The 24,684-nt window shown below is 41.8% G+C and overlaps 4 protein-coding genes across 6 annotated transcripts; 3 read left to right on the plus strand and 1 right to left on the minus strand.

The window, feature by feature from the left end:
* The first annotated feature begins 170 nt into the window (after nt 1–170).
* Nucleotides 171–10,570, plus strand: LOC137872874 (probable ATP-dependent RNA helicase ddx6). Its single transcript, XM_068711370.1, has 13 exons — nt 171–336; nt 1,886–2,998; nt 3,090–3,194; nt 3,423–3,552; nt 3,735–3,881; nt 4,041–4,135; nt 4,283–4,405; nt 4,812–4,940; nt 5,247–5,363; nt 5,488–5,551; nt 5,651–5,752; nt 6,117–6,336; nt 6,424–10,570. Exons 2-12 carry the CDS (start codon nt 2,756–2,758, stop codon nt 6,329–6,331), a joined length of 1,470 nt encoding a protein of 489 aa, XP_068567471.1. The 5' UTR covers nt 171–336; nt 1,886–2,755; the 3' UTR covers nt 6,332–6,336; nt 6,424–10,570.
* Nucleotides 10,571–11,702: 1,132 nt separating this feature from the next.
* Nucleotides 11,703–18,050, plus strand: tomm40l (translocase of outer mitochondrial membrane 40 homolog, like). The gene is made up of 10 exons (XM_068711371.1): nt 11,703–11,720; nt 13,087–13,307; nt 13,449–13,516; nt 13,762–13,854; nt 13,944–14,045; nt 14,694–14,799; nt 14,926–15,048; nt 15,136–15,212; nt 15,432–15,534; nt 17,255–18,050. Exons 2-10 carry the CDS (start codon nt 13,088–13,090, stop codon nt 17,392–17,394), a joined length of 1,032 nt encoding a protein of 343 aa, XP_068567472.1. The 5' UTR covers nt 11,703–11,720; nt 13,087; the 3' UTR covers nt 17,395–18,050.
* A 733-nt stretch (nt 18,051–18,783) lies between these two features.
* LOC137872876 (apolipoprotein A-IV-like) lies at nt 18,784–19,991 on the minus strand. Of its 2 annotated transcripts, none has more exons than XM_068711372.1 (4): nt 19,924–19,991; nt 19,771–19,818; nt 19,541–19,691; nt 18,784–19,460 (listed from the first exon to the last, which is right to left on the minus strand). In XM_068711372.1, exons 2-4 carry the CDS (start codon nt 19,802–19,804, stop codon nt 18,884–18,886), a joined length of 762 nt encoding a protein of 253 aa, XP_068567473.1. In that variant the 5' UTR covers nt 19,805–19,818; nt 19,924–19,991; the 3' UTR covers nt 18,784–18,883. The 2 variants fall into 2 exon arrangements, with proteins under 2 accessions (XP_068567473.1, XP_068567474.1); XM_068711373.1 differs by having other exon boundaries at nt 19,929–19,989.
* A 2,553-nt stretch (nt 19,992–22,544) lies between these two features.
* LOC137872878 (apolipoprotein A-IV-like) lies at nt 22,545–23,927 on the plus strand. Of its 2 annotated transcripts, none has more exons than XM_068711374.1 (4): nt 22,545–22,603; nt 22,692–22,739; nt 22,839–22,992; nt 23,171–23,927. In XM_068711374.1, the coding sequence occupies exons 2-4, from the start codon at nt 22,700–22,702 to the stop codon at nt 23,748–23,750; spliced, it is 774 nt and encodes a 257-aa protein (XP_068567475.1). In that variant the 5' UTR covers nt 22,545–22,603; nt 22,692–22,699; the 3' UTR covers nt 23,751–23,927. The 2 variants fall into 2 exon arrangements, with proteins under 2 accessions (XP_068567475.1, XP_068567476.1); XM_068711375.1 differs by having other exon boundaries at nt 22,546–22,603; nt 22,842–22,992.
* Nucleotides 23,928–24,684: the final 757 nt, after the last annotated feature.

Genomic DNA, 24,684 nt, shown 5'->3' on the forward strand with positions numbered 1-24,684 from the left:
AATCATTTTTTCAATAGTCTGGTATTGAATTGAGAATATTGCCATGAAAACGCACATTTCTTTTGAAATGTAAAATACAGTACCAAATAATCTTTGCAGTACCCAGGTGTGACAGCAGGTGGTGGTAGCTTGTAGAGTGTCGCATGTAATAAACTGGAGAGAGGCACCGAGGAAGAGAAGACGAAGAAGAAGGCGACCATGTTGATTTAAAGGAAGAAGAAACACAATAGAGGAGATTTATTTGAAGTAAAAATCAGTTAATGAAGCGAATTGTAAAGGAAGTAGTTGATCAACCGCACACCGAATATACCTTGTAAAAACAACAGAGGAACCAAGGTAGGTCTGCGGTGACACGGAACCGTCCAGTTTTCGTTAAAAACATCCCGAGTTGTTGAGAGCTGGCTAGCACATAGCTAACGTTAGCAAGTGGAGTTATTTGAGCTAAATTAGCCCTGAGGCTAACGAGCTTGCTAATTTTGTCATATATAACGTCAACAATTAAATGAACAAGACTGTTACGTCAACGACATGTAATGCTGTATGCGCCGTACTTAACACACATGTTGTCATATTTCGTAATTAAAGGCTCATTAAAACTATGCGAGTGTTAAACAGCTTAGTGGTTTGTTAGCTTAGAGCTAACACTGGCTTAGCTTTAGGAACGTTAGCCCAACAATGCTAATGTTGTTTCACCTGAGACGCAGCTTTAAGGTAACGTCATGTTATTGATTTGATGAAGGAAAATTAGTCAAACCTAACATAGCTACACAGATGGTTGGAATATGTAAAAGTTAATAATAACGGTAAATGTTAGCCTTATTGCTGAAAAGGTTTAGAAATAATGAATAACAAGAATAACCTGACGGTCATCTAAAAGAAAACCCGAGCGATACGAGCCGACAGTTTCAAGCTAGCCAAAGTAAATTAATGGAAAGGAATTTTGACCGACTTGCAGTTTTTAGCTAATGATATATAAGGGAAATGTTTGATTTAACTCAGTCAGACGTATAGTCTTTACTGTAGGCCAGTCTTATTTTAAATCCTGGCAGTTTGGGCTTCGCTAATCGGCCTCAGAAGATTGACACCTGGCAAGTTCACCTGTGCAATTAGCGAATTAGCTGTTAAAGCCTTTCACAGAGGTCTGGCGAAGTAGTGGACATCAAACCTGACTATTCATTTAGGTTTAGCTTGATATCGCAATATCTGTGCACTTTTAAAAGTAAAATTATTGAAATTGGCAATCAACATCATTCATGAATCTGAAAGGGACATCTCTCTTTTGTGTAATGGTTCACAACTTGTATATATATTAAAAAAAAAGATAGATAGATAGATATGTGTAAAGCAGTGTTGTATGTCCCCGTGTGACAGGTGGGAGCTGCGCAGCCATCGGCCACTATTGGAACTCAGTCAGTAAATATTATCATAATGGAGTAATCGCTCAAGTTGACTTAAGGGGAAATCTCCCAGCTCCACCGTCTCAGTTTTAAGGATTCCCTGTTCTTCTTTGTTTTGTAATCATAAATGTCATAGAGTTAGGTGTGGATTGTTCGGCAGGGCTTTAAGAAATTAATTGCACAATTTTCTGACATGTATATTGACCAATAGATAAGAGGCAGGAAACGGCAGAATAATTAATAATGGAAATAGTTAGTTGGAGCCCTACTACAGCAAGATCTTGGTATTGGATTCTTGAGCAAATAATATAAATCTTTGCATTGAAGAAGATGTAATCAGGAAAGTTTTGGTTCTTTTTATTTGATGGATTACTTAAATGGTGTTCCAGAGGCAGTTTCCTGTCAATTGCTTGAGTGATTAATTAATTGCCTGTTTTAGTTTTTTTACCCTTTTGGGTGGATTTGATTTGTAATTTCTTTTTTTTTAGGTTACAAGTTGAGTTGTTGGCTGACTTTGAGGAGGTAGTGGGTTGATCACAGCCGCACTCGCACACTTCACACACCGACCTGAAGACCTGTGGTGTCTGTGGAGAGAGGAGTCGAACACCTGGAGGAGAAAGGAAACGCACACTGAGGACTCAAAAGGGGTGGAAAGCTTTTTGGCTTTGGACTAGAAACCCCCTTTTGTTTTTGTGAATTCAGGATCCAGGTTTTTTTTCACACAGTGGAGCGACATATCCACACACAGTGGAAACAAACGGAGAGCATTACAGACTATATGATATTGGGGAAAAACGTGTACAAAGTTGGACATCCTTTTTTGCAAGAACAGGGATATTGAGCAACTCTATGGACTCAAAGTGGAAAGAGGAAATGTTGTTCAATTTAGAAACACAAGTTTAAGCATTGAACTAAGATTATATTGAAGAGGCTGTTCCCCAAGTTCAGATTGCCTTAGTTGTTCTATTTCAGGACTTGAACCGCTTTGATACTTGTTCACATATAATTTTTCTATATTGTGGGCAAGTATATACATGCATATGAATGCAAATTTCTCTTCATTTTGAAGAGCTCTTGTGTAAAAACGTGTTTCTTTTTGTTGTTTTTTTGTTGTTCCTGTACGTCAGTCACTCTGTTGTTGAAGGGGACCGAACTGCACGTACATGTGTATATGTAAATACTACCAATTGACTTCAGTTGTGAAAGCTTTGGACTTAAAAAGAATAGAGAATATCGTTTGTTAATGCTTTATTAAACTTTTTTACTTTTGAAGAGAATTTTTAAAAAGAAAAACCTAAGAGGCAAAAATCTAATACTTTTGAAGAAGAAAAAAACAAAAGCAAGGAAAACGGGACAAAATGGCCACCGCCAGAACAGAAAACATTGGCCCGGTCGTCATGGGACTGAACAAGCAGAACGGGCAGCTCAGAGGACAGACCAAACCAGCTTCAGTCCAGCCAGCACCCACAACTCAAGGAAAGGCTTTGGGTGCAGCCCAGATAGCAGGCGGTGCTGCTCAGGACGGAGGAGGCATCAAGTTTGGAGATGACTGGAAAAAGAGCCTAAAGCTCCCACCCAAAGACAACAGGGTCAAAACTTCAGTGAGTCCCGCCAGACAACGGTTTGTCTAATCTTACTGAATCTGAAAGCTGGTGTTCTGCTGTCATCCTAACCGTCCTGTGTGTACTGTAGGATGTGACGTCCACGAAGGGGAATGAATTTGAAGATTACTGTCTCAAAAGAGAACTCCTGATGGGCATCTTTGAGATGGGTTGGGAGAAACCTTCCCCTATCCAGGTATGGCTTCTTCTTTTGGTCAAATTTGATTTGCTTACCAGATGAACCGAATGTAATCCTCGTGCCTTTTTTTTTTTTTTTTTTTTTTTTTTTTTTTAAATGAAAAGGTCTGATTTATAAAATCCAATGTGCATAAATCGTGTAGATGATTTCTATGTTGCAGCATTATGACACTATAAGAGTCACAGAAGGAGACTAAAGATAATGTATTTATTTTTTTCCTTGCAGGAGGAGAGCATTCCCATCGCCCTGTCTGGACGGGACATTCTGGCTCGGGCTAAGAACGGAACAGGGAAAAGTGGAGCCTATCTCATCCCACTGCTGGAGAGAATAGACCTGAAAAAAGACCACATACAGGGTGAGACGCTGCATGGAGTTTTACAGTCTCTCAACCATCTACGTCACTATCTTCCTTGCCCCTCACTGCGTTATCTGTACCCTCAGTGTCCCTCCTATTGTCATCTCTTGTCTGTAAGCTGTTTCTTTTGTAAATCTTTTTACCACCAACCATATTTGTAACCAGTACTTTTTATGCCCTAGCACTTGTCATGGTGCCCACCCGTGAGCTGGCTCTGCAGGTGAGCCAGATCTCCATCCAGATCAGCAAACACTTGGGGGGGGTCAAAGTCATGGCCACCACCGGGGGCACCAACCTGCGAGATGACATCATGCGTCTGGATGAGACCGGTAAGAAGCTGCAGTGTGTCTCACTGACCGACAGAAATGAATAAATCAGCTCTGTATGTTGGCTTATGGAGTTCTAGTGTTTAGAAAATACCCGCCTGTTTTTGTTTCCAACAAATATAAGATAAACATATTTCAATGTTGTCACCTTTTCCACATCAGTGCATGTTGTCATCGCCACGCCTGGTAGGATTCTGGACTTGATAAAGAAGGGAGTGGCAAAGGTGGATAGAGTCCAGATGATGGTGATGGATGAGGTAAATATAAAAATATATATATTAAGACATCTGCTCATAATCAGTAGTGTATTATAGTCTAATTCATCTCAATTCTGTCATTCCATGCTCATCAAAATCAGTTAGTTTTTGCCTGCTTCCTGTTAAATTGTCTCCGTTTCCACTCAGGCCGACAAGCTGCTGTCTCAGGATTTTGTGGTGCTCATCGAGGATATCATCAGCTTCCTGGCCAAGGGCAGGCAGATCCTGCTCTACTCTGCCACCTTCCCCATCAGCGTGCAGAAGTTCATGGTGGGTAGTCGGCTGATTGCTGCACCACTCGGCCAGCCCGATGGCTCGGGGCCACTTGGCACCGCTTGGCTCACACTGCAGACCAAGCTGTTCTCACACGGTGTCCAGATCTGTGTTTGCGCTCGTCTCTGGTATACTTTTTAAGGGCCGTCTTCGGCGAAAGCAACTCGGCCAACAGTCGCAGGATTTAATAGTTTAGATTCTGTAAAAGTCTCTTTACTATGTCTTTTGGAATACTGACATTTTCTAAGAAAACTATGCGTGTACATTTTTCAGATATCAGTTAAGTAAAGCTATATTGAAATTAAACAAAACAAACTGATCAGATGAAGTCCTTCATGATTGTACATTCGTTTTTTGAATGCACACTCTAAACTATTGTATTCTGCGCGTCTCCTTGCTGCAGGCCAAGCATCTTCAGAAACCCTACGAGATCAACCTGATGGAGGAGCTGACTCTGAAGGGCATTACTCAATACTACGCCTACGTCACGGAAAGGCAGAAAGTCCACTGCCTCAACACACTGTTCTCCAGGGTAACTGGCTAATAAGATATTCACCATCCATGCATTTTAAACTGCCAGCCAACGGCACTTCTTCAAGCAAATCAAACCTCTGTGTGTCGTACTTTATCACAATCACGAATGGCAACGGAGTACAGCAGTGCATCTTTAGTCGCTGAACAATCTACTTTACTTTTTTAGGGTTGCCTCTAACAACCTGCTCCAGTTCCTCTTTCAACAGTAAATTGGTCAATTTAGCAATTTGATCAGAACCACAAGACACGTGGTCTATGTATTGATCCATAAGATATTCTTCTCTCTCTTTCTCTCTCATCACAGCTTCAGATCAACCAGTCGATTATCTTCTGTAACTCCACTCAGAGGGTGGAGCTGTTGGCCAAGAAGATCACTCAGCTGGGCTACTCCTGCTTCTACATCCACGCCAAGATGATGCAGGTGAGGACAAGAAATGTTGCCTTTATGCCTTTTGTTGTCTTTTTTTTTTTTTTTTTCAGATGACCACTGTTGTGCTGCATGATGGCCTCTTTTTTTTAGCATTTTTTCGTCTGTTTGTTTTCAGGAATACAGAAACCGCGTGTTTCACGACTTCAGAAATGGACTGTGCAGAAACCTGGTCTGCACTGGTGAGTTTCTGCTGTAAACAATTCTTTATATTGTTTGGTTTTTTTAAGCCAGAAAGCCACGGAGGTCTTCAGAGATTGATATGTAATTTCTTCCAATAGATCTGTTCACCAGGGGTATTGACATCCAGGCTGTCAATGTAGTCATCAACTTTGACTTCCCCAAGAATGCTGAGACTTACCTCCATCGCATTGGAAGATCAGGTATGTTGTTTGCACTGCTTCATTATCTGAAGGCCTCTCCGTCTCTTTTGTGGAAAGTGGTTTGAAAACGGGCTTTAGAAGAAGAACGCAAAGCGAAATTATGATTTAAAAAAATAAATAAAAATACAAAGGCACAAAGAATCAGTAGCTTGTTTTAATGAAAGCTTGATGCAATGTGTTGAACTAGTGTACTAGTTCTTCCTGTGGGATGACAGAAGTACAGCTCCCATCTGCCCAGTTCGCCTCTTCTTTGGACACTTGACAGGATGTGAATTGGTTTTCATTCCACTTGTCTCGGTTAGGAGTAGATGAAATGCGTAAGCTGGCTAGAAGACGGTGATTTCTGACTCTATTTCTCTCTCAGGGAGGTTTGGTCACCTGGGCTTGGCCATCAACCTGATCACGTCAGAGGACCGCTTCAACCTGAAGGCCATCGAGGACCAGCTGGTAACCGACATCAAGCCCATCCCCAGCAGCATCGACAAGAGCCTCTACGTGGCCGAGTTCCACACGTCCGGCGGCGACTGCGACGTGGAGGAGATCGAGGAGAAACCAGGACGCCAGCAGGACGGCACCTAAAACAGGCGAGATGCTTTGAGATGATAAGTCGACGTTTACTGCTTTAAAACATGACTCTTCTTCCTAACCAGAGTTTTTATGTCCCCCTCCAGGACGCTACGGGCTTTTGCACAGACATCATCGCTTGCACACAGGCAACTCTTCAGTTCCAAATTTCTCCCAGAGCCTGTCGAGTGGACGTAAAGGCTGTTTTTTTTGTTGTTTTTTTAAACATTTCCTTATCTTTTCCTCAAAAAGCGCTGCCTCATTCTTTTTATTTTTTTCCCATAATTAATTGAGAAACCATATTGTTTTGCACCAAACTCAGAATGGACCGTGCATCCTGCGTATGAGCTTAGTGTTTCTGTCCTCTGAGTGATCTCGGTTAGACGACACTCGGCTGTCCTGACGGAGTATCGGAGCTGTTCTGAAGCCGTCTTCTCAGAGACGGCGAGGTCGGCCTCTTTGTCACCTTACCACGGTGCACTCACACCAGCCACCGGTCTGTCCACTTAACACTGTTGTCGTCACTCAAGTGCCTTACTTACTCCCATGCGCACTCATCCTTTCATAGCCTGCTGTCTTCTGTCATGCAGCAGAGTACGAGCACAAATATGAATTTAATAGTAACCCAAGTTTATTTAAACATCCATTATGCAAGGGAAAAAGACAACACACACACACGCTCTCTCTCTGCTGCTGAGAGGTGTGTAGTAACACAGCTCAAAAAAAAAAAAAACATCCTGAATGTGAACGTTTATTTTTAATGTGAACGTTGCAATAAAGAAAAAAAAAAGGGCAGCTTTATTTAAATACTGCGTGACTGTTTTCCCTCTTTCACCGTGAATAATACATGAGCAGAGTTAATACGAGAACACTGCTTGACACACAAGCCCCCATTACTGATCCATGGCGTTGAGTTGGCTGTTGCTGGTGAGTCGGCCTGCAGACGGCTTCTGTCTGGAGGTTCTTTAACGTAAAGAAAATCCCGTTGGGTCGGTGAGTGCTGTAAACCTGTGGGGCCACTGTAGCTGTGAAACTGGTTTCTTCTCCTGCGTGCTGCTGCAGCGCAGGACTAATGCATCGGAGGCTGTTTCAGAACAGCTTTGACCCTAACGTTGGCCATCACTAAGCTCAGACACAGATTGACAGGTCCAAGGAATAAATAGTTTTTGTGAAAGTTGGTGCAAAACAATAGTTAGAATTTTCTTTTTCTATTTTTGCCGACTGCTTCAGAGTCAGTTCTATTGTGTGGAAATACAGTTATTTACTGCAGCATTATTTCTTTCTCCAAATACTGAGATAAAACTTTCTTTTTAGGCCCCATCGTGACAAAATCCAAGTTGGTGAATGTATTGGTTGCCAATGTGAATACTCTCGGCCCAGAGGTTGGATGCCAAGCTCTTGAGTTGTATCGCTGCTGTCGCACTAGAAACTGCTCTTCAGGCTTTGCCTTTCTGAAACCTTCTACTGGATATGAAATGGTTTCATGGGAGTGGTGGAATCTGCTCAGCATATAAAGGACTACATTGACCTTTTTAATTTAACTTGTACTAAAACTAGAAAAGTCTGTTTTCTTTCTGCAGCAGCAGCGATATCTTTTATTTTTGTTTCCCCAGCACAGCTATGTTTTATGATTGAGTGTGTGAGGGGCGGGCTCTGTGCTTTTGAAAGCAAAATTTGTAGCATCTCTGAACAGGCAGCTGTGACTTCTTTGTTTTTGTCCTCCCCTTTACAGAGCGTCACTAATGTTGAAAAGAGTATTTTTGCTTTTTAAGATTTATTTTTGATGTTGCTTAAAGCAGTTTGGAGAGGGGGGGGGGGGCTTTAGTACTGGGTCATTTGTGGATTTTTATTTTATTTTTTTGAATTTTTGGGGGGGGGGTTGTTTGCTGGAGCCAAGTGTTTTATCAGATGCTTTCTGGGCGTCTTGATTCTTTGCGTCTCTCTGGCACTTAAAGCAAATATAAAAGCTTTGTTTTTTGGGTTTTTTTCCTCAAAAGTACATAAAACACCTTGTTTTGTTTGTGTTGTAAGTGCCAGAGAGAGTGTTAAGTTATACTGGAGAGAGCTTCTGGAACGCAGTGAAGCACTGATCTTCTTGAACATGTTCCATGTTTGTGTGACGGATGATCAAAGTGCTTCTATTTTCTTTTCTTCAGCAACTCGATCCATTTTCCACTAGGGCAATCTTTATACGAGGTGTTCTGAATCATTTTGAGGATTTTTTTTTTTTTGTAAATGATTCATTGTTTACACTAGTCGTTTACAATTATACAAAAAAAGAAAATACTTTGCTTCATGAGCGGAGGAGGAGGTTGATTTTTTTTGATTTTTTTTTTTTTTTTAATTCCCTTTTATTTTTCCTTGAAATAGATTTTCATTGAAGCAAAACCAAAAAAGTGTGTGTGTGTGTGTGTGTGTGTGTGTGTGTGTGTCATGAGATGTACGTTTGAAGCAGCAACAGGCTGAGTTTAGTTAAGAATCATTACGTTTACATGCAGCTTCAACTGAACCAGAAAGTCAGACAACTTGGTTACTCCTGAGAATGACCGGTAATTTGGAATAGGAACGGATCTGTCCGTTTAACCGTTTGACGCTGCGTGTAAACATAATTATTTGATGTCTTTTTGTTTGTCTGTGTTTCCATGCACAGACTCGACTTGTGTTTTTGTCGGCGGTGTACGACGTCTTAAATATCAGTGTGGAGGATGTTTACAGTCAGGGATGTGATTTTGTTTGTTCTTTTCCATCACCCTCTTCCTCCAGGAGCTTCAGTTTGTGGACTAAAACCTCATTTCTAATCACACTTTTCTGTTCTTCTGTTTTGTGTCCCCGATCACGTCCCTGACAGTCATTCCATCGTCTCCTTTGTGACCCAAATAACAGCAAAGATCACACACAGATCTACAGCTGAACCTGTCGAGACCTTTTCTTTAAAGGGGCAGAGTTTTGAACGTAGTGTAGTTATGGCTACATCACAAACTAAATATTAGACTTCATCCCAGGAATTGGCTCTCAAAATCCTCAACCCCTTCAAGAAAAACTACTCAAGTGTTTGTAGCTCCGGCCATGTGTTGGACCTGTTATGAGTTTTATCAAACACAGTACAACTGATGACTGGAGCTATGAAACTAAACATCTCGAGGGAAAAATTGTGCATCACAAAGGAGCTCATGATGAATGTTTTTGTGTGTGTGTGTGTGTGTGTGTGTGTGTGTGTGTGTGTGTGTGTGTGTGTGTGTGTGTGTGTGTGTGTGTGTGTGTGTGTGTGTGTGTGTGTGTGTGTGTGTGTGCGCGCGCACTCTCTGGCCTTTAGAGTCCAGAGTCCGGAGTGCTTAAGGGGGGTGGGGGTGGGGGGGGATGGGTCAAACTTGTTTGAAAAGGGTAACTTAAAATAAAAGGGTGAGGTTTTGGATACAAAATGGCAGTTCTGGGATTCTCCAAATTCTAAATTGGTGGGAGCTTCTTGGCCTTTTTAAAAACGGTATTAACGGCTGAACTGCCACTAATTTCTGCTGTGCACAGCTAAATTGAATTGGATCTCTTGATTTGCTGCACTAATGAAGACTCACCCGCACTTCAGGCTAATTCAGCCAAACTTAACCAAGAATTCGGCAGAACTGCTGTAGTAAGCTGAGGGTTTAAGAACCGTTGTATTTCCCCTGCAACGTGGACAGAAAAGAGGCGGTAAATTGGCGCTTAATTTTTGGTTTTAATGTAGCTGAGGATAAAGTTGCAATTGTAGCATTTTGTCTACAACGTGGATATGAAGGAGTGGTAATGGTATGATTCTAATTTGGCTCGCAAGCATTTTTCTTTAAAAAAAACAACAAAAACTCCTTTTTTTTTTCTTTTTTTTTATTTGAGCTCCTCAGTCTCCTCTGTACTTATTGGTACCTTGGTGCCCCTGCTGCTCCTAAAACAATTTTCAGCCCAATGTTCAAGTGAGTTGCATCATTTTTGGACTTCAATTGTAATGACCTAAAACCAGACTCCATGTTTTGGATGTCTATTAATTTCCCTCCTTCACTGTCCCGTGATTTCCTTTTCATACCATTAGAATAAAACTCAGTTCACTATCAGATGGTACCAGAAGAAAAAAAAAAAGTAATTCTTGCATTGTTTTCTTTCCTTACAAAATGCATAAGAGAGGCACAAGGTATTTCATCGACTTGTGTTGATCACTCTGTCCTCGACTGTTGTAACTTGGAAACTCATGCAGGGGTTATAAAATTCAATAAATTGATTTGGAATTTACGCAGCCTGGTGTTCTGTATTTTATTTTATTGTTGACTCTTAATACATAATGTGGTCTCTTAGCCTTAACCTCTACCATACGTCTACGTTAGCACTGAACTCACTCTTTCTGTGCATGGAAGGGATATCCTTTTTGATGATATCTTGCTTTTCTTCTATGGAGAATTAATACATCAATGTAAGTCACTTTGGAGGAAAAAATCTGCCAAATGGTTGTAATGTTAAGGACAATATCAAGTTGGTCCTGCGTAATTATGTAATCTTGTGGCCTTTTGTTTAAAAGGGACCCTGTGTCAAAATCTAATCTGAAAATACTTCTATTCATATTTTATGTTGAATAAATAACATTTACGACTGTATCATATATACACAATATAAATAATTGGCAGCGTTCCACTCATAATACCTTCCCAGAGCTGTATAAAGAGAGTCACGTCAGAAGTTCTAAATGCTTGATCGTCACGTGACTCAGTTCCAGGAAGTACTTGCTGGACAATTTGAAAGCATAGAAATCGGTAAAACAGAGACAGAACTGCGATTTCTGGTAATTAGTGGGCAACAAATTGATTGATTTACAATACTCCTATGGAACAATGACAAAAATTAAACATTTCTGGGACACGGGTGTGCACACTACTCCCCATACAGTAAGAACAGCGGGGCTCTGTGGCCCCTGAAAGCTGCTGCTGTGTATAGTGTGGCTATCTAAAGAGAGAGGCTCTGTTTACTCAACTCAAAAATAAACAAACTGTTTTTTGGGAACGTTGCAACATCCAAACCCTCAGGCTGCCATTTGACCTTGAAGGTATTCCTTCATAACGTTTTACTTCACCCGCTCTTCCGTCTGCAGCTCTCCACCAATCGTAACCACAGAATTAAGCGTCCCGCCCCTCTACAACGCACTGCACTCCCGTTAGCCAATAGCCTTTGAGTAAGAGCGTGACATCACTGCCACAAAACACGCCCTCGTTTCCTCTGACACACGAATTGACCGACACGTCTTTCAGCCAATCATTTCTCTGGGTCATGGTGTGTCATCCAATCATAACGCGTCTTAAGAAAATAGGCGGAACCCTAGTGTCGCTCACTTCTTCTTCTTTGGTGCTACCGTATTTAACTTCCGCCTGCATCGTCCTCTGGAAATCACAACGTGAGTCGCTACCGTTAGCTCTGTGTTTTACGTAATAAGAGGATTAGCAGGAAATATATGAACATATTATCTGTTGTATAGCAGTTGAAATCTCATAAAGTGATCTTTGTTTCCCTATACCGGGAGCAACCGTTTGTTTTAAGCCTGCCAGTTGCTGGTTGGAAGCTAGCTAGCTTAGCTAACTTTTTCATGCAGGCTTGTAGGTGGGACAGGTTTCATTCAAAACATTAGCGACATCTTGTAAAGAAAGCAGTGCCTAGCAGGAACCAGAAACCCAGTTCCGTCAAACGACGTTATGGTTTATTATCATTAGCCGGTCTTTCTCACCTGCTGCTGCTCTAACTTCATATGAATGAACATGATCTGTGCGAAAGGTTAAAGGGGCACTCCACCTATTGTAACGGTGCACGTGAAGATTAGTTTACACCTTATTCTTCCGCCTGAGGCCTGTGACACATGCCTTCTTTAACACTGAGGGAAGCTCTCAAACTTCTGAGAAAATAACCCCCATTGATGTCATCAGGGTGTGTTGTGTTCTCGTTATATGAGTTAGGGAATTTACCAGTTTCTGACTTGAAAATAGCGTTCACAAAAACACTAGGTGTCTCTGAAAGCTCGTATGTAACCGACTTGGTGATTAAATAATGTTAAAGCTGCCCAAAAACGCAGGTACTGTCCCCTTTAATCAGTCGTTTAAGGTAATTAAACCAACAACTAATGGATGATGATGCTTTATTGTCAGTGCACTGTTTTTAACGCAATTAACGTGAGATGTCAGGGAACCTATGCAACCCACCATGAAGCAACTTGAGAAATGAGCAACTGATTTTCTTCATCATACAAAATCCAAATGTAAACATTGCATCTTATTGATTATTTGTACTGCAACTGCTGCACAGCAATCTTATCTTATCAGGGATCAGGGCGTCAACACTGCATGGGTGATTAAAATGTTTTCCATTACAAATTGCACAAGTGGAGTTTGAAAGACGTCTGTTACCGGAGCATGGAAAGCTTAATGAAAGACACTATTTGGTTGTTTTATGTATTTTGAGAGGATGTCTCTGCCTCTGCTTCTCAGATTTCTTTCTTTAAAACCTGTCTTTTGGGAGTCCCCATCTTCACAACTTTACATGTTGCTCTACGTTTTTGTATTATCTGGCCTGCCTGCATCAATAAAACTGTTATTGATTAGGTATAGTGTGGCAGTAACCTACATCTTAACAGCTCTTACTATGTTAGCTGATCTTATGTTACTCATCTCCTGTGTTGATGCACCTGCTCAGACTCAATGGTACTAACAGCCAAATACTTATCCAGTCTCGCACCATCTCTCATGCTCTATCCCCTAACTTCTCTCTGCCAGAATGGGCAGTGTTCTGGCTGCCAGCTCCCCCAACCCCCCTCCCCCTTCCTCCGGCGGTGCCGCCGCCCCCTCCCCCGGGTTGACGGTACCGCCAGGCTTCGGGATGCCCCCAGTCTCTCCAGTTCTACCCTCCAGTGGGGCAGCCTCGGGACAGGAGCAGGAGGCGGACTCCCCCTTACCTAACCCTGGTGCATTTGATGAGTGCCATCGCAAGTGCAAAGGTGAATGGTGATAATTTAAGACAGCCATGAGAAGCGTGTTGTGACCTCTTAAGCCTCGACTCAAATAAAAATCCACTAAATGATTTACAACCTGGTCTTCTCTTTATTATGCGTCTATTCTGCATTTTCTTTTCTCGTCAGAGGTTTTCCCGATGCAGATGGAGGGCGTCAGGCTATTCGTCAACAAGGGCCTTAGCAACCACTTCCAGGTCAGCTAACTTTCTTTTTACACACCTTTTTTTTCACCCTCTCAAACTGGAACAGTTTCTCACTAACTGCTAAACAAAATGCAGCCTACATCTCAGAAGCTCAAGTTTTCCTTGAAGATTTTACAACATGAATCAAATGGACATTTTTAGCAAATTCCACTTTAGAGCAGACCAAAAGAAATGAACTGCAAATGGTTAAAGGGCACATTTCCTGAGTTGCGTTGCTGTTGTAAACTCCCTTTCAGGTGAATCACACTGTGCTGCTGAGCACCACGGGAGACTCCACCTACAGATTCGGCGCCACATACGTCGGAACAAAGCAGATGGGTCCGGCAGAGGTACGCTGCAGTGACTCTCCTCTGAAAGGTGTTTTTATATATATATTCTTTATTCATGACCCGTAAAACAAATGCTGGTTTTGGTTCAGTTTTTTCCTGTCATGGTTGGAGACATGGACAACAGTGGCAGCCTCAACGCCCAGATCATCCACCAGGTCGCCAGCAGAGTACGATCCAAACTAGCCTTCCAGGTAAAGCTTCCCCATTGAGAACCTTTTTATGTGACTCGTTGCTCTTAGTGCCATAATCTGTTTCTACTTTGACAACTTAACCAATTTCATTCCTACCTATATTCTCAAGGTTTATTTATGACAGTCGACAGTGTTACTCATTTGTGCAGTGATATCAAGAGATATCCAAAAAACCTTTGACTCTAATATGTCAACAAAATGAAACGAGAGTGTTGAACCTGGCTTTATCCAACATTCAGAGTTCTGTTCTGGAAATTTACGACAATTAGCACATATTTAAAAATAAAATGTAAAAAAACCTGAAATACGAAAAGTAAAAGAGGTCAAGAGGTCAAAACTCCATCGACAGTATATACAACATCTCCATTGTTTTGACCTTAGCGTTGCAACGTGTGGCCTTCATCGGGGTCATCATCATCATCCTTGGGTGACCCCGATGAAGGCCACATGCCCAAACAACACAACATGCACTTCAGAAGTAGGTGAGGTTGTGGCAGAATACTCGACTCTTGTTTCAAAAAAGTAATTGTCTTAATGTAAGTAATCAAGTGGGGACGTTTCTATTAAACAGAATGTTTTACCTGACTCTCCCTGAACCAAAAATGTCTTTGTTGCTGTTAACTTTGTCACGCTCTGTCACCTCCTCAGACGCAACAAAACAAGTTTGTGAACTGGCAAGGCGACGCTGAGATCAAGGGAGAAGATTTTACTGCGACCGTTACTCTTGGAAACCCCGACGTCCTCGTCGGCTCCGGTGGGTCTCCGCTCATCATCCTGTCCTCCAAACACTAAACTCACTCAATGTTTCTAATTCAACCAAATGACAGACTTGTTGTGAACCCGGGCACCTCATGCTCACTGCTGTCGTCCCCCCTGTCAGGTATCGTCGTAACACACTACCTCCAGTCCATAACGCCGGCTCTGGCTCTGGGAGGGGAGCTGGTTTACCACCGCAGGCCGGGAGAGGAGGGCACCGTGATGTCTCTAGTCGGCAGATACACGGGTGAGACGCAGGTCCAGTCTGTGTCGCTTTTGTGTTTGGTGTCGTTGGCTTCAACCGGTATTGACTTGGCCTCTTCCCTCTGTGCAGGAAGCAACTACATCGCCACGTTGACGCTCGGCTCGGCAGGAGCTCATGCTTCATACTATCACAAAGCCAACGAGCAGGTAACTCCGTCTCCGTCCACGCACAATGCAGACAGTTTGCAGCTTTTTGATTGTAAGAGCAGGTTAGGTTGATTGATAGTTCCCTGAACGTTAGGAAGCGAGTCGTCCTTTCAGAACTAAACGCAGCACGAGATTGAATGCTGCTGTTTCTGCTGCGCTGAAGACGTTTTTCACGAAGCTGCCTCCCTCAGGATCTAACCGCCCGCTGCTCTTCAACAGCTGCAGCTCGGCGTGGAGTACGAGGCGAGCACCCGCATGCAGGACACCAGCGTGTCCTTCGGCTACCAGCTAGATGTGCCTAAAGCTAATTTGCTGTTTAAAGGTACGGTGTGCTCTCTGAAACACAAATACGATCATCCTGCACAGGGAGCGTCACATTTATTTGTATTTTAGCAGCCATTGTTTGTCATAAATGACAGAGGACAATCCAAAAGGTTTAACTCTGTTAAAATGTAGCGTTAATGGATGTTTTGACACAGCAGCTGAAATGTCAATAAGCAACGTTCCCAAAATATTGAACTATTCCTTCGAGAGCCATTAGTGTTTTGGCATTAAGCCGTGAAATGTCATGCTAACAAAATGTATTCAAATTGATTTTAAGCTGACAGTTTTCAAAGAGGCGAAAATTCTGAGAGTGAGAAATTGTCATATTAATGCAGAAAACCAGTGATGGAAGAAATACTCTCATACTTTACTTTAATAAAAGCACTAATACCACAGTTTAGAAATACTCTATTCTAGAATAAATACTGTATGACAAGTACATGTCATTTAAGTACAAGTCAAAATTCACAAGTATAATTAGCATCAGAATATACTTAAAAGTACCAAAAGTAAAAAATATCCATCATGCAGAATGTCCCCCCCCTTCCAATTCAGAAAGGTATTCAGTATTATATTACTGGATTAGGATTATTGATGCATTAATGCAGTATTTCTCAAACTGTGGGGCGCGCCCCTCTAGTGGGGCGCAGTGGTATTACAGGTGGGGTGCAGAGGGAAATGCAGAATTTTTTTTTTTAATTTTTTTGATTTTGATTTTTTGATTTCAAGAACTTTATTGAGAACTTCACGTTACAAAAGTACAAAGTACACAGACATAAAACTAAGTCATTAATAAATACATGGCGAAATGCCTGTACTTTCGTGTAAATGTTTACGTTACGCCGTTAACAGGTTACGCTTGCGCGACAGCCAAGCTCCTTGGCGACTCACATGTGAGCTCCGCTCATCGAACAGAGGGCTGTGGGCATTCTGCTTCCCTTCGCCACATCCTACCTCCGTGAGATCGGCTTTTCTGCCTCTCTCAAAACCAAACACAGATCTAAGTCAACATTGAGCATGAATGGAGAGTGACCGAATCAAGTCTGCAACCCCGTTTTAAAAAGATTTGTAGTGTAAAGCAGGCTCACTGCAGCCACTAATACTGATACAACTTGATGGCTCACACATATCTGCACTACTTTTGTTTTGTTTTGCACAGGTTGCACGTTATTGTTGTTTTGAAAAGATATGCAGTGTAAAACTCTAAATATTAGTTATTTTTTGCACAGATAGAACTTTATTTGCATTGTCCTAACAAAGTGATTTTATTTGTTTTTGTCTGATGGCGCAATCTGGTTCACTTGAACGTGATTTTCTTTATTCTATTATTTGAAAAAGCACAGATGGAGGAGTCACAAAATGTTATTTCAATACAAATTCAACATGGACCATTTTGTTACAATTTTGTTGGGGCGGTGGGGCATGAACATTTTTCTTCCTCCAAAGTGGGGCGTGACAGAAAAAGTTTGAGAACCACTGACTTAATGTGTTCATCACCTAAATGTTGCAGCGGGTAAAGGTGGGGCTTATAATGAATTTAATAATAATATATCATCATTTATTAGTAGATTTTTTTTTTATTTTTTAATTCTAAATCTGCAAAGTAACTAAAGCTATCAAATGAATATTATGTAGTAAAAAGCACAGTCTTTACCTCGGAGTAGAAGTATAAACTAGCTTTTTTTTAATGAAACCTACTATTCCGTCTCCCCCTCCAGGTTCAGTAGACAGTAACTGGGTAGTCGGTGCCACGTTAGAAAAGAAGCTGCTCCCGCTGCCGCTCTCTCTGGTCCTCTGCACCTTCCTCAACCACCAAAAGAACAAGTTCCAGTGCGGCTTTGGCGTCACCATCGGTTAGAGCGACCGAGCGGCGGGTCGCCGGCCTGCAGACTGACCTCAGAACGGACAGACTCCCCATGGACGAGCAGACTACGACATGTCCAACGCTGTGTGTGTCTGTGTGCGTGTGCGTGTGCGTGTGTGTGTGTGTGTCCGTCCCATCACTTCTTCAATCTGTCGCTCCGTTCGGCCATCATCGCGTTACTGGTTTCAGAAGGTAATAAAGTTAGAGGTATATAAAGATCTAATGCGTTTAATCCTGTAAGAATCGTCGCCTGAATGATCAGAAGCGAAACAAACAATGTGATTGGTTGGGAATTGGTTGCCTGCGGACTACCAGTAGGCAGTAGAAACACATAAAGAGACATTACAGAACTTTGTTTTCCTCACTGAGTTCAGTGCCTGTCGCTCCAGTCTTGAGTTTTATTCTCGTTTTGTTTTTTTGTTTTTTTTACTGTAAATCCTGTCTTGGCGTGCGGTGAATGAAATCGTTGTCATTATTTTGTTTAAAGGGGATTTATTGGTTACAGACCAGTTTACCAGCCAACACTGCATGTCACACAAACATCACTTGTTTTGTTGCCTTTTTTATGTTACATACATATGGATCAGTATATATATGACCTGTATATACCTCTTGGAAACTGATAAATGCCATTTCTTACAAAAAACAAAGCTGCACGTCTTTGGTCGTTTCCTTCAGTCTCTGGAGTGTGAGTTCATGTGAGGACTGAGAGTTGGTTTAGATTTAGCAATCATTTGATTAAACACTCCAAAACTGTGTCCGACTATAAAGTCTGTGTGACCGCTGTCGGCTATAATAAAAGAGATTCAGGTAACTGAACCAGGGAGCTGAGATACAGGTGCCGTTTAGTCAGTGGTCATAAATCCATTCATCATTTACGTGTAATTTGTTTTTATGAGTTCTTTTAGATGTTGGCACGAAAACCAGTTTATCAGTGCTATTTATTTGTGTGTATATATATATATATATATATATATATACATACATACACACACACACACACACACACACACACAAAAAGAGGAGAAAAGTGTTAAACTAAAACTGAGTGAACAAAATAAAAAAAATGTTGCTCCCAGTATGCATTTTAATAGAGTAAAGAAATCAAGAATTGGTTGAGAGATGATTTGTCCTCGGCTGTGATTTAATTTGAGTGAAATGCATTATTGAACCTGGTAAGAACAAGATTCATGTTTGAAAAAACAAACAAACGTATTTCCTTCTTTCCATCACTTTAGCACAAAGCGTTTCATGAACAGACATGAAATTGTCTTGTGTATTTTAGTGCAGCTTTAGTCCTAATATAAACATGTTCTCTGTATGAATCATTCTTCTGTGAAATAATTAGTGTTGCATGCTAATTAAGACACCAAAAGACTGAACTTGTTTCGTCCGATTATTTTTATTTAGTAAAATATACATTGGGTCAAGTTGAAATAAATATTTGGTGTGTGGAGGCCTTGAGGCTGGTGGAGGCATCCGTTTACTGGGTGGTCTTGAAAGACTCCCACAGAGCAGCCAGCTGAGCCTGCAGGTCCTGAGCGCTGGCGTCCAGCTTGGACTTCAGCTCTTCTCCTCTTTGAGCCAGGTTTTGCTGGATCTCCTGGGTTTTCTGGTTCAGCTGGGTCTCGAAGCTCTGGGTCAGGGGAACCATGCTCTTCTGAAACTCCTCCAGGCTCTGCTCCATCTTCTGCTTGATCTCCTCGGTGTAGGGGACCATCTGGGTCTGCAGCTGGTTCACGCTCTTATCCAGCTGCCCCTTCAGCTCCTCGCTCTTCTGCAGCAGGAGGACCTTCAGGGACTCTGGGTCCATGGCCTCGACGTAGGGAGCAGCATCCTTCTTCAGCTCCTCCACCTGCCTCTGGAGGTCAGCCACCAGCCTCTCGGCGTAGGGCCTCAGGTTGGTGCTCACGGCGGTCAGATCCTTCTCCAGGCGAGCCTTCAACTGCTCGGCCTCCTGGGAAAACTGGGTCATGTAGTCCTGGGTCAGAGGAGCCACCTGAGCCCGCAGAGCGACCGTGTACTGATTGACAGTGTCAGCGCTCTGAGAGATGATGGTACTGATGGACACAGAGAAGAAAGGTTATTAAAATTGAACACGTATATTTCTAACGTCATTAAGCTTCTTTATCGCTCTTACTTCACTTCCTGGCCCAGCTCAGACTGTCTGATCTGCGACAGGGAGTCCTCGGCGGTGAGTGTCGCTTTAGCAACGTAGTCCCAGAAAGCATCTTTCACCAACTCCAGACTGCTCTTGGGCGGCTCCTGCCACAGGATGTTGGCATTGCAGACTGTGGATAAAAAGCAGCTTTAGTAGAAACCCAGATCAGATGTGGTTCACCTTTATTTCATAGAAAGAAATTCACTCACCAGAGAAAAGTGCGAGAACCACAAGTACCTTCATGATTGAATTTGACTCTGTTGGATAGAGAAAATGAATGCACAGTTAAAAAATAGTTTGAAAGTTATACTTTGACACTTAATTTAGCTATGAAGTGTTTTAATGATGCTGAAATATGTTACCTTACAGAGAGGCAGCTTGTCTCTTCTTCAATCTGAGTCCGATGACCTGTGCTGTGCAGACGTCCGTCAGGACCTTTTATAGCCATACTGAAGGGTAAAGTCCTCCTTTATTTGCCACGCTGGACAGATTATTGTCACTGGTCACTCCACGTCATAATATGTGTCACCGCCTTATTTGTTCTATGATAAATAATCTCTGGCATCTTAAGTAATGGATATTCAAATACATTTTATTTGAATATGGCAAAATTAATGTGACAAAAATGTCCCTTACAGCTGCATTAATTGATTTTGGCATGTTGGAGGTAGGGCAAGGAGCTGATGTAATGGCTCCTAATCACCTTAAAGGCCAAATCCCAACGTCCCCCCTTACGGACTCACGGACTTTGAGGCGCGCTCCCGCGAAGTCCGTGAGGGTTTAGGGATGTCCCACTGTCAAATCCTCAAGTGTTTGAGGGCTCTCTGGCAGACATTTTGAGCCCTTTATGAACCCTTTCCGTGAGTCAGCATGGTATGCTGACTTACTTAGCCTAATGGAATTACCCACAAGTCATAGCAACATGACGTTACACACGGGGTAACCAGTGAACGCATGGAGACATTAAAAACGTGTGTTCAGCCTGTCTTATTATATTTACTCAGAAACATTAAGGGTTAAAGATGGAACACAAAATAAACTTGAAATCAGAGGATATTTATTTATTCATCCATCAAATATTTGATTTTGTCATCGAAGATGTTTTGACAGAAACAAGTACATAGATTATATGAAATGACCTCATCTTGTGAGGAAAGAGCCTGAAGACGTTCAAATCAGGGAGTACAAAGTATAAAATAAATACACACCATTATACATCTTATTTTTTGTTGTTTTCATGGTAACGTGATATGTTGCAGCAAAGTGCTGTCCCATTCATATTTACACCATTTCGAGCCCTCACAGCCTCTCACACTCAACCACTTACCAGGTGACGTCAGTAAGTCCTTGAGGGTTCAGGGCTTAGGGTTTAGGGAGGACATTGGGATTTGGCCATAGAGTGCTAAAGGAATGTGTCCTAGAACCCGGAGATGAGTTAGCTTTTAGCATTTCTGGTTCCCTCGTCTCAAAGTCAATATGTTGTATAAATGGGTATTTAGTTATTTAAAACAAGGTAAAGATATTTAAATGTTTTTTTCTACGATTTAAAATACATCGGTAGATACCCCTCCTGTGAATCTTTACGTGACATGTTGCTAACAAGTGGCTAAATAGACTACAAGACGTGACCTCGACGAACACTAGGCCGCCTTTAGCTTAGTAGTGAAGTCAAAAGTCATCCCTGCAAAGCTCTATAAAGTTGGTATGAGGAACATGTTGTCGCGTTTTTAAACACCCAGCAGATACAGAGCAGCGTTAGCATCCCACTAGAGTCACGTTTGAGTCAACTTGATGAGTTTGAGTCCACTGTTCACCTTCTTTTAGCTCTGTTTTTGGTCTCCACCAACTCCTGTGGGATATATCTGTCTCTTTTGCTGCTAAATGCTCCACTTTGTTCACTAGCTAGTCGCTAACTGTCTGTCTGCTGTTAGAGGCGGAGCAGGTGTTGTTCAGTGGGCTTTTAGAGCTTAAATGAATGTTGATGACAGCACTGACTTTACTGAACCAAAACCATAAAGTAAAGTTGAGGGCTGTAAAATCAAAACAACAGATAATAATGTATTTGGGGAGTTGTTAACCGTGGTTTGCTAAGACATTCCGAGGGACCTGAGTAAAAAAAAATTACATTAATTTGTCTAAATCATTTTTCTGTGATGTACTTTTGGTATTTAATGTATTCCCTCAACAGTATTGATTGGGACATCTTCAGCTACATCCACCTCACCTTATCATCGGCTTCACGGTTACTTTGTGCGTCACATGAAAACAGTTTGATGTTTATCAGTGATTTCACCTGGAGAAAGACTTTAGCTCCTCTGTGTTATCAGTTTGTCAGGAGGGAATAAAAGGAGACTTAACATTCTTCAGTTAAGATTATCCACAGTTCTGATTACACGACTGGATCAAAGTCCTGTTCCCAATTCACTGACCTATAAAACCTTTGACAACAACAGCCTTTCTATCTAAGCTGAGAGCATTCATGTGGTTAATATGTATGTGTACTCTATAATGGAGTAATCAACAAAAAACAATGCAGTATTCACACTGCAACAGAGTAAAAACAGAAATAGCCTCATTATCTAATCTATTTCTTACTCCTCAGTGTCACTGAGATGTTACATAATGAGTGACCCTAATTCAGGCCTCCTGAGTGTCCACTGGTTACAACAAAATATGATGTAACATGATGATTAGGGTATTATATTGTGAATATGATTTGCTATAGTCTCTCTCTCTCTCTCTCTCTCTCTCTCTCTCTCTCTCTATCTAAGAAATATATTTCTTGCTCTGAAATCTTTCTGAGAGACGCTACATGAGGTTTCATCAGAGTGGTGACATCGTAGTCCACTGTTACCACTGTCACTGTGATGTGGAAGCAGCAGTGACAGCAGCAGTGACAGCACGGCACTCAGCGGTGAACTTTGCTCCTGCGTTTCCTCTATAGGACTCGGCTGCCTATATATACTCCGCCATGAGCTGTACACAACACACACACACACTGTATTCAACAGCTCACTGACTGAACAGTAAGCATCCACACAGGTGAGACATTGGAAGGCCGATGTCACTTTTTCAGGTTGTCGTATCAAAAATAACCACAAAGAGCTAATTGTTGTGTGTTTCTTCTCAGCTGCAGTCATGAAGGTCCTCGTGGTGCTCGCCCTCGCTGTTTTCACTGGTGAGAAAGTTTTGTAATTTATGTGAAAATCAACATCTTCAAGGTGGAGCAAGAAGGTTTTCATTGTGGCAATGAATGCATTTGACTTTCTTCTGTCAGCAGGTTGCAATGCCAACATCGTGTGGCAAAGCCAGCCCGAGAAACAGGTCGACATGGTGAAAGATGCTTTTTGGGACTACGTCGCCAAGGCAACCACGACCGCCGAGGACTCCCTGAAGCAGATCAGGCAGTCTGAGCTGGGACAGGAAGTGAAGTAAGAGTCTCAAAGTGATAAAGACACTTTTACAAAATTATTTCAACATAACATTAGATCTTCATGACCAAAACAACAACAATCAATAAGTTATTGATCATCAGCTTGGAGAGGGTGATGAATCCATAAAGAAGCAAAAAGAGTTTTCCGTGACTGGTTTCTCTTTGTGTCTCTGCAGCACCCTCATCTCCGAGAGCACAGACGCCGTCAACAAGCTCACCGACGCTCTCCGGACTCAAGTGGCTCCCCTGACACAGGACCTCATGTCTAAGTTTACCCAGGAGGCCGAGCAGCTGAAGACCCGTCTCGAGAAGGACCTGACCACCGTTCGAACCAGCCTGCAGCCCTACGCCGAGGAGCTGGTGGCTGACCTCCAGAAGCAGGTAGAGGTGCTGAAGAGGGACGCGGCCCCCTACGCCGAGACCATGGACCCAGAGTCCCTGAAGACTGTCCTGCTGCAGAAGAGCCAGGAGCTGAAGGGGCAGCTGGATAAGAGCGTGAATCAGCTGCAGGCCCAGATGGTCCCCTACACCGAGGAGATCAAGGAGAAGATGGAGCAGAGCCTGGAGGAGTTCCAGAGAAGCATGGTCCCCCTGACCCAGAGCTTCGAGACCCAGCTGAACCAGAAAACCCAGGAGATCCAGCAGAACCTTTCTAAAAGAGGAGAGGAGCTGAGGGCCAAGCTGGACGCCGACAGCCAGAACATGAAGAGGCAGCTGACTGCTCTGTGGGAGTCTTTCACTAAGATGACCCAGTAAACGGACTAATATCTCTACTGAGTTTATGGGACAAATACAAAAGTGCAATACCTCGTTTTCTATGTTTTTATGTGGATGAAAGATACTCAGAAAGGATTGATGTCAATATTTCCTCTATTGTGTTACTGTTCACTGTAAGTTTTCATCTGTAAAACAACAATAAATAGGTTAAATGTATTTTGTGTTTTAATTTTCTTTGCATTCATCAGTTTGAAAAAGAGCTATAAATCCAGGAATGCAACTATGTCTGTCCACATTTTTTTCAACAAAGACAATCTTACATATATTAAAGCAAGTTTATGTAACTTTTTGAATGAAAAGTTGAATTCATAAGCAGGGAAACACACACTTGCTCAAATCAATACTCTTAGGGGTTTGCAAACTTTAAATAGATGTTGCTGTGAACTGTAACATCAATGAGTCAGATTGTTGACTTAACAACTCTGCTCTACTTGTGCAATTGTTAAGCTGCTTCTCAGTGTTTTCCTGCTGTCTCATTGCAGCCTTTTTGGCTGCAGTGGCTGCTGTTCAGCAAATCATCAATCACAGAAAGGCAGAGCAGCAACACGGACAGAGAACGTGCTAAATGAAAAGTGCATCAAGCAATGAATAGCATTTGCCAAAATTGTTACAGCCGAGGGGAAAAACCCAAATCACCAAAAATAAGTCGAAAAACACCTGGATAAATAAATAAATAATATATATATATATATATATATATATACGTATATACGTATACGTATATATATATATATACACATATGTATATATATATATATATTTATATATACGTGTATATATATATATATATATATATATACACATATGTATATATATATATATATATTTATATATACGTGTATATATATGTATATATACATATATATGTATATATATATGTGTACGTATATATATATATACATATATATATTAC

Source organism: Cebidichthys violaceus, unplaced genomic scaffold (genome assembly GCF_023349555.1).
Source record: "Cebidichthys violaceus isolate CVI_PGR_0920_01 unplaced genomic scaffold, fCebVio1.0.p SCAF_16, whole genome shotgun sequence".
NCBI lineage: Eukaryota > Metazoa > Chordata > Actinopteri > Perciformes > Stichaeidae > Cebidichthys > Cebidichthys violaceus.

Coding starts and splice junctions, on each gene's coding strand:
- LOC137872874 (XM_068711370.1), top strand. CDS start 2,756: ATGGCCACCGCCAGAACAGAAAACATTGGCCCGGTCGTCATGGGACTG. Junction 4,406..4,811: donor TCAGCGTGCAGAAGTTCATG/GTGGGTAGTCGG, acceptor TCCTTGCTGCAG/GCCAAGCATCTTCAGAAACC. Junction 5,364..5,487: donor TCCACGCCAAGATGATGCAG/GTGAGGACAAGA, acceptor GTTTGTTTTCAG/GAATACAGAAACCGCGTGTT.
- tomm40l (XM_068711371.1), top strand. CDS start 13,088: ATGGGCAGTGTTCTGGCTGCCAGCTCCCCCAACCCCCCTCCCCCTTCC. Junction 13,517..13,761: donor GCCTTAGCAACCACTTCCAG/GTCAGCTAACTT, acceptor ACTCCCTTTCAG/GTGAATCACACTGTGCTGCT. Junction 13,855..13,943: donor AGCAGATGGGTCCGGCAGAG/GTACGCTGCAGT, acceptor GTTTTGGTTCAG/TTTTTTCCTGTCATGGTTGG.
- LOC137872876 (XM_068711372.1), bottom strand. CDS start 19,804: ATGAAGGTACTTGTGGTTCTCGCACTTTTCTCTG. Junction 19,692..19,770: donor GGTTCTCGCACTTTTCTCTG/GTGAGTGAATTT, acceptor TTTTATCCACAG/TCTGCAATGCCAACATCCTG. Junction 19,461..19,540: donor GAGCTGGGCCAGGAAGTGAA/GTAAGAGCGATA, acceptor TGTGTCCATCAG/TACCATCATCTCTCAGAGCG.
- LOC137872878 (XM_068711374.1), top strand. CDS start 22,700: ATGAAGGTCCTCGTGGTGCTCGCCCTCGCTGTTTTCACTG. Junction 22,740..22,838: donor CGCCCTCGCTGTTTTCACTG/GTGAGAAAGTTT, acceptor TTCTTCTGTCAG/CAGGTTGCAATGCCAACATC. Junction 22,993..23,170: donor GAGCTGGGACAGGAAGTGAA/GTAAGAGTCTCA, acceptor GTGTCTCTGCAG/CACCCTCATCTCCGAGAGCA.